This window comes from Sinocyclocheilus rhinocerous, unplaced genomic scaffold (assembly GCF_001515625.1).
Source record: "Sinocyclocheilus rhinocerous isolate Xijiao unplaced genomic scaffold, SAMN03320098_v1.1 scaffold66, whole genome shotgun sequence".
NCBI lineage: Eukaryota > Metazoa > Chordata > Actinopteri > Cypriniformes > Cyprinidae > Sinocyclocheilus > Sinocyclocheilus rhinocerous.
Genome location: NW_015662934.1, coordinates 1034263 through 1042853, shown reverse-complemented (window position 1 = coordinate 1042853; position 8591 = coordinate 1034263). Strand labels below are relative to the sequence as shown.

The 8591-nt window shown below is 36.9% G+C and overlaps 1 protein-coding gene across 1 annotated transcript in view; it reads right to left on the bottom strand.

Moving 5' to 3' along the window:
- LOC107728483 (regulating synaptic membrane exocytosis protein 2-like) overlaps nt 1-8591 on the bottom strand; it is a 137468-nt gene that overhangs the window by 95440 nt on the left and 33437 nt on the right. Inside the window, exon 3 of the mRNA XM_016538657.1 lies at nt 1667-2487. Within this exon, the coding sequence (XP_016394143.1) occupies nt 1667-2487 (821 nt within the window). The remainder of the gene's footprint in view (nt 1-1666; nt 2488-8591) is intronic.

The window sequence follows — 8591 nt, the reverse complement described above, 5'->3', positions numbered from 1 at the left end:
GAACGAGCCGTTTTAGGTAGGCGTGGTTAACTCTTAACTTTTATAAAGAATATCTCTTTGGATTTGAGACTTTAGTCTTTACAACTTTACAGATCTTCTTTATGCACCAAGAGCTTGTAACACTCCAAAGAGAAAGGAAAAAATGAAATCGCATCATATGACCCCTTTAAATGAAGATTCTCAAATCATTAAAAAACTGTAATATATATATATTTAATATAGTAATATGTAATTTAATTAAAATCAGAATAAATTAAATGCAATACAACAAATAGTCCCATGATGTAGAAATACTTCACAATTGAAATAATATTTTCTGGTAACATAACATAACAACATAACATAACATAACATAACATAACATAATATATTAATCGATGATTATTTTATTGCACACAGAACAGATAATCTAATAATAGGGGGTTTACTGACATGTAAGTGAAAAAGTAGTATCCGGCTAGTCATGTGATCTTAACATGTGCCATACTCATTTCTTTAGGTTTAAAACTAGATAAATAAGTGCACCTTTAATATTAATCTTATTCTTAATATTTATCAGAATACAGAATCATCTGTCTTCCTTGCTTCTCTATCATTTTCTCTCTTTCCTCTCTCGATCTCTCTCTTTTCCACGCTATCCCTCTGTTATGTAACACAGCCCATTACATCTGATCTGAGGGAGCCAAGACCCAGCAATATCTGTCATTGGAGGACAACCGAGAGAGCACAACACACACACACACATACATACAAATATACAGAGGTAGGAAGCAACTCACACAAGTCATACATACTGTAAATGAACACCAGTGCTGGAGAATAATTAACAAGTAATTTTAAACAACCAAGGAAATAATCAATAAACACACACAATGACTCCTCTTGAAAGAAACACCCAGAGAACTCTACTCACACTCCTTGACTATACACACACACACCCACACAGGCCATTCACACACATACTGTGAAACATCAGCATCAATTAGAGGTTATCAGCATAAAAAATATTATTCTAAAAGTATTCATAATCTAGTTACGTCCATGTAAATATTAGCAACAACTTTAAACTGATAGCAATACAGCTTCACTGCATTAACATTCACTACCGTTCAAACATATGGGGTCAGTAAAATTTATTAAATTTTTTTATTAATATTTTCATTCAGCAATTTCAAGATGAAAAGTGACAGTAAATACTAATAATGTTACAAAAGAAATTACATTTCAAATAAATGCTGTTCTTTCTAATTATTAAAAAAATCCTTAAAAAAATGTATCACAGTTTCCACAAAAAAATATTAAGCAGCACAACTGTTTGATAACACAACTGTCAGCAACAACGTTGATAATAATAATACATGTATACATAATAATACATATTTGTATGATTTCAGAAGGATCATGTGACACTGAAAACTAGAGTAATGGCTGCTGAAAATTTGCCTTTGCCATCACAGAAATACATTTCATTTCAAAATCTTTTAAATTGCATTTTAAATTGCAACAATATATCACAACATTACTGTTTTACTGTATTTTTAATCAAATAAATACAGCCTTTGTGAGCATAAAAGACTTCTTTCAAAAACGCTAATAAACCTTACCGACCCCAAACTTTTGAATGGTAGTGTACGTACATATATAAATTATGAAAAAGCTGCATTACCTTTCTCGCTCACAGACTCACTCTCGATCTCCACGTCCTCACAGCTGGTGTACTCCGGTGTAGTGGCCAGTTCCTCCTCTGAGCTGCTCAGGGACACCTGCCTCATTTTGCCGCCCCTCTTGTTTTTGTGAGGTTTGGGCGGCGGCGGCCTGATGGACTCCGATTGGTCAGAACTGAGCGAGTCGTTCCGCAACATGCTCTCCATCTTTTCTCGTTTACTCTTCCTTAAGGCCGAGACAGGATCCAGGTGCTGCTGCCTGTGGAGGGAGTCCACGCCGGGTGGACTGTGGTTGGACCTCCAGTGGGTGTGTCCGGGACCCGATGAGTAGGGGGGACCCCGCAGGGGCCCCAAGGGCTCCTCTATCTCTGTGTACGCCAGGGAGACGTCGCTGTGTCGCCGTTCATGCCTGAATCGCGAAACCTCCGCGTGCATGCGCATCTGCTCCTCGTAAGGTTGGGGTTTGACCGGGTAGCGGGCCAGGTTCGGGTCACTGCGGTAGCGGTTCTGGTACTCCTCCTGCCGCTGCCGCTGGAGCTCGTGCTCACTGAGGGGCGGGCCATCGGGCAAGAATCCGGGTTCGGGTGGATACTCTTCCTGAGAGTGCCAGCCGCCCCGTTGAGCGCGGTACGCACTCCGCGCTACCTCCGCGTCCTCATAGGAGCGGCCGTAGCCTCCTCGCCACTGGCGGTCTCCGGCCCCGTAGTCAGACGGCGATCGTGGCATGCCGCCCTCCCCTGGGGCATACTGCGAACGCTCCCCCTTCTCCTCCCTTTGGTCGTATTTTTGGTTTGGATCCCTGGTTTCTGATGGGCTTCTTTTCCTGTCAGAGAGAAAAAAAAAATAGTAAAGCCATGAACACTGAGAAATACTTCATTGCAGACACATTTTGAAACACGACGACACATAAAATCGACCTTAGGGCTTTTAACACTTGAAATGTTTAATCGTGGGTCATTCAAAATCCTGGTATCTTTTTTTACATTTCTAACTGCTCATAATGTACTTCACCCAAAAATAAACATTGTCATTTGATTTTCATACCCTTAAAGGGGTAGTTCACCCAAAAATTAAAATTCTGTTATTAATTACTCTCATTTTGTTCCAAATCCGTAAGACTTTCATTTATCTTCGGAACACAATTTAGGATATTTTTGATGAAATCCGAGAGCTTTCTGACCTTCCATAGACAGCAAGGGTCCTACCACGATCAAGGCACAGAAAGGTAGTAAGGACATGGTTAAAATAGTCCATGTGACATCAGTGGTTCAACCGTAATTTTATGAAGCTACAAGAATACTTTTTGTGCGCAAAGAAAACAAAAACAATGACTTTATTCAACAATTTCTTCTCTTCTGTGTCAGTCTCCGCTGCACGTTCGCGAGAGTAACACGTATGCGTGTGGTGCTGCTGTCATATTCTCGTAGCTACATAAAATTAAGGTTGAACCACAGACTATTTTAATACTACCTTTCTGTGCCTTGAATGTGGTGGTTGTGTTGTTGCCTATGGAGGGTCAGAAAGCTCTCGGATTTCATCAAAAATATCTTAATTTGTGTTCCAAAGATGAACAAAGGTCTTATGGCTTAAAAAATATATTTTTTAAATTAATAAAATCTAAAATATTTTCTGGTAAAATCTTACTAAACAAGTCCCTGAGTGAGAGTACTTCATAAAAAAAGTTTTCTACTTGCATTAAAACCAGAACAGTAAAATAAAACATGTTTCATGGAAAGGGGGGTCGTGCAGAACATGCATAGAGTTGGGTCTTCAACTTTGAGCAATAAGGCATGGGTCAATCCTGTATTGTAACTGACCTATACATTTCTAGACTTATTGTGCATTAATGAATGATTGATCCACAATTTCTAGTATTAAAAAAAAGTTTGTCTTCAATTTTTTTTATCCACTTTTAAGAAGACCACAAATTTTCAATATTCAATATCCAAATCCAGATGAACAAATCAAGACCCATCCTACATTTTTTCCTAGTATACTTTGGATTACATGATAAAAAATGGTTTGTAAACAAGCTTTCACATTGGCATTAAAGTCATTACATAGACTTCAAGCTATTAACAATATTCAATCTTTCAAAAACAGCATCAAAACACTGTAACAAATGTAAACGTGTCATCTGACTTCAGACAAAGCAGCAACATCTAACTGTTCACTGCAATTTCTTTTAAAAACAAGCAACATCTCATTTTAAAACACGTGCCGTTTTTACAAAAATAACCTGCCGCTAATGTGGTTACAACAGTGCCGGCTGTATGTGTTGGAAAAGACAAATGACACCAGTGTCCCCGGCATATCAGTTTCATCTTCAGAGGGAATAAGAGGTTTTGGCTCATGGGAAGCCCAGAGATGCTGGAGGAAAAACTGTGTCTTTATTGAAGGGTAAAGTTTAGAGCCTTGAAAAGATACAATCCATCCACTGCTCCCCTATCTGTGTGTTTGTGATCTCTGTCCATACGACTTCACAGCACACTAACACATGTACATGTACACTAACAAGGGAACATCTGTGGTCTAACAATTAAAGGTGGGGTAAGCGATTTTTCAAAAACGCTTTAGAAAACTGATTCGGGCTGAATAGCAAAACAAACTTGTAGCCAATCAGCAGTAAGGGGCGTGTCTACTCATGATGTGGAGGAGAGAGCGTTCTGTGAAAAGGACGGACATTAGCTGAGCCGAGTGACAGAAAGATAAAGATGGCGGATAAAAAACAAAAGAGGAAAATGTCTGCGGAACAAAAGAAGGCTTAAGGCAAGAAGTAGGACCCGTGTAAATATCAGATCAGCTTTCCAGCGCTGGAGAGAACTCAAGGAGCGGAAGTGTAGACCATGTGGGGGTGTTTTTCAGCTGCAGGGACAGGACGACTGGTTGCAATCGAGGGAAAGATGAATGCGGCCAAGTACAGGGATATCCTGGGCGAAAACCTTCTCCAGAGTGCTCAGGACCTCAGACTGGAACTAAGGTTTACCTTCCAACAAGACAATGACCCTAAGCACACAGCTAAAATAACGAAGGAGTGGCTTCTCAACAACTCTGTGACTGTTCTTGAATGGCCCAGCCAGAGCCCTGACTTAAACCCAATTGAGCATCTCTGGAGAGACCTAAAAATGGCTGTCCACCAACGTTTACCGTCCAACCTGACAGAACTGGAGAGGATTTGCAAGGAGGAATGGCAGAGGATCCCCAAATCCATGTGTGAAAAACTTGTTGCATCTTTCCCAATAAGACTCATGGCTGTATTAGATCAAATGGGTGCTTCTACTAAATACTGAGCATTTTTCAGTTTTTCTTTTTTAATAAATCTGCAAAGATGTCAACAATTCTGTGTTTTTCTGTCAATATGGGGTGCTGTGTGTACATTAATGAGGAAAAAAAATTAACTTAAATGATTTTAGCAAATGGCTGCAATATAACAAAGAGTGAAAAATTTAAGGGGGTCTGAATACTTTCCGTACCCACTGTATATATCTATGGTGTAGACAGCATCGCTGATTATAATAAGTTCCATAGTATTTTGTTGCGCGAGCCACTCGCGTCCGGTGTAGACACGGTGTAACATTGGTTTTGCTTTGTTTCACAGAACTAATCGTTGCCTGGGTTGCGTACGTATATGTGGGGCGGAGCTATCAAAATAGGGGCGAGACTCTTTTGGGGTAGGGGCGTGTTTGTTTTGGTGATTTCAAATGTCAACACTGGCTACCAGAAATCACTTACCCCACCATTAACCATCTAATCCACAAACGTGTATTACACACACCTTCTGCCACAACAAGAGCTTCCATTCTCCAAAAAAGTATCATAAATGAGAAATCTTTTATTTTTTTTATTTCTAATTGCTTCTCCTACACAACTGTACATGACATGTTTCCTAGAGTTGAAAAAGAGATCTCAACATGTCCATTCTTTAATGTCTGCAAAAGCCCAATACAAAAAGTACCCAATTTCACATCAAATTATTTTGAAAACAAATATGAGCAAAAATTTCAATATGAACTCAAACACTTATCATCAAAATCTTTTGAAAACAAACAGTCTGCGCAAAGTCTCAACATGAACTCAAAAGTATATCAAGTTCTTCTCAAATCATATAATCTAAGCAAACATATCTCGTCAAATTCTTAAATTGATTAATCTGAGCTAAATCTCAATATAACCTCAAACATTTCTCATCAAATTCTTCTCAAATCAATCAAACTGAGCAAAGTCTCAATATGAATTCAAACAGTTCTCATTAAATTCTTTCGAAAACAATTAATCTGAGCAGTCTCAATGTAAACCCAAACGTTTGTCATCAAATCAAGTCTCAATATGCATTCAAACTTGCCTCATTAATATTTTTTCTCAAATTAAATAATGGAAAAAAAAATATCAACGTGAACTCAAGCATCTCTCATCATATTCTTTTCAAATAATCTGAGCTACACTTTCCACATTCATTTTTTTAATGCAGTTCTAAACTATTACTCTATGTCAATAATTATAAATTTTTTATTTCTCAGTAGGAATTTTAAGGAACACACTGATGAAATGAAAAAGAAATTTGTAATGTTTGCTGAACTATAAAAGAGCAACTTCTGAGCAATAAATCTGAAAAATATTTCCTCTGTGATGCAAATATCAAATCAAATCACAGCACATATCAAATCAAACTTAAACATACTGAATGTTCTTATGACCTGCATATGAAGCTAGTGTACTATCTTGCAACAAGAACACTACAGTTCAACAAAAGCTCTCTGTTATTCTGCAGGGTGCTGTGGTCTGTAGTGTGCTGTTCAAGGGTCTGGAGCGATCTGTGAGCTGTTTTTGAGCGTGTACATGTACTGACTGATTAATGATCGTCGCTCAGGGGTTTTACTATATGGGTGTTCCTGTTGCATTATTCAACAGCAGCCTGACACAGTCGTGCACCATTCACAAATCCAGTGCAGCAGAAGCCTGTTTGTGTTTGGGATTGTGTTATGAACAGCAGTTTTTAAATAGTATACAGTATACAGTATACAGCCAGTATTAGCCAATATCACAAGTTCCAACATTAGATTAGCTACACACACACATATAACACCAAAAAAAGACCATAAAAAAGTTTAAGTATTTAAAAAAAAAAAAAAACGTATTTTATGTCAGTATAAAATATAACTTATTATATTTTGCCCAGGCAACATTTCCCATAGTCATTTGTGACCCTGGACCACAAAACCAGTCATAAGGGTAAATTTTTCGAAATTGAGATTTATACATCATCTGAAAGCTGAATAAATAAGCTTTCTATTGATGTATGGTTTGTTAGGATAGGACAATATTTGGTCCTATTCCGAGATACAACTATTTGAAAATCTGGAATCTGAGGGTGCAAAAAAATCTAAATATTGAGAAAATCGCCTTTAAAGTTATATATTTACGGTAGGAAATTTACAAAATATCTTCATGGAACATGATCTTTACTTAATATCCTAATGACTTTTGGCATAAAAGAAAAATCTATAATTTTGACCCATACAATGTATTTTTGGCTATTGCTACAAATATACCCCAGCGACTTAAGACTGGTTTTATGCTCCAGGGTCACATTTAATAATAAAAGTTATTAATTTGTCAATAAAAATGATAAAAACACACAAATAAAAATTTTCACAAAAATTAAAACACAAAAAAAACCATTCAAAATATGAATAAAATCTCAATGATTCTAAAATAACACTGATATATTGCTGATATAACATTGATACTGTCCTATAATACTACACAACCAAAAGTATACTTTCCCTTTATTTGAGAAGTACTTATGCTTAGAGCATAGCTGAAGTATGTTACTTGGGATATACATCATCTTCATTCTTCGATTTGCCTTCCATTCACTCATTTTATTCATCACTTCTATGAACACACACAAACACACACCTGGCAGGCCAATGCATTACATCACACACCAGTTTATGAAATAAACTGCACTAGATGCTCATTTAATCGCTAACGCCACCTGCCCCATCCTAAAGCACTGATAGCACAGCTGGGCAGATATTACACAGCATTATTCCTACCTGCACACTAACCTACTGCAATTTTTTATCCCTAGCATGATTAGCACTGCAGCTAACCAAGAGTGTGAAAGCTGTGCGGATACAGAAAGAGAGGGTTAGAGGAAGTGTCACTGCGAACTGACCCACTTACATGAGATTTTTAACCATGTTAGCTGTAGTTTAGTGTGTAATACTGGGACAAAGCTCTGCACACAGATTTCTCAACGACAGATTATCCAGCACGCTAACACTGTCTAGTCAACATGCAATCACACTTCACTGCAATAAAAACACTCTTAAATATTCCATTTTCTGTTAAGACCAGTCAAAGCCTACTCCACAGAAAAAAATACCCTAAATAGTCTATGGCTTCCCCTTAAAAAAGTACTGTGGTGGTACTTTGGTACAGAGATTAGCACTATATAGAGTATCATATAGTCATATGGTGCTTCTGTATATGAACGATTACCATCATGCTAGAATTAGAGTCTGTTTGTTCAATTCAAAGATATGAATCATATCAAATGGCAATGCTTCAGTTAATCATTTCAGTTAATCTCTGATTAAATGATCCATTTGAGCCACAAAACGTTCTTGTAGAGTCACAGAACATCCTGTGTGGTATCATTCAAGTATTAAAATGTAAAATAGTAAAATATATGCAGATAAATACTGCAGATTGTGAATTGCGGATAATGCAAAAAATGTAAGTAAATAAATAAAAATGTCATGGATTTTCTTTCATTTCATTTTTAATACCATGGGTTTTATGTACATTTTATTTTATTTTTTATATATCTTAATTTTTATATTAAAAAAAAATATATATAAATAAAGAAAGAAAGAAAGAAATATATATATATATATATATATATATATATATATCCTC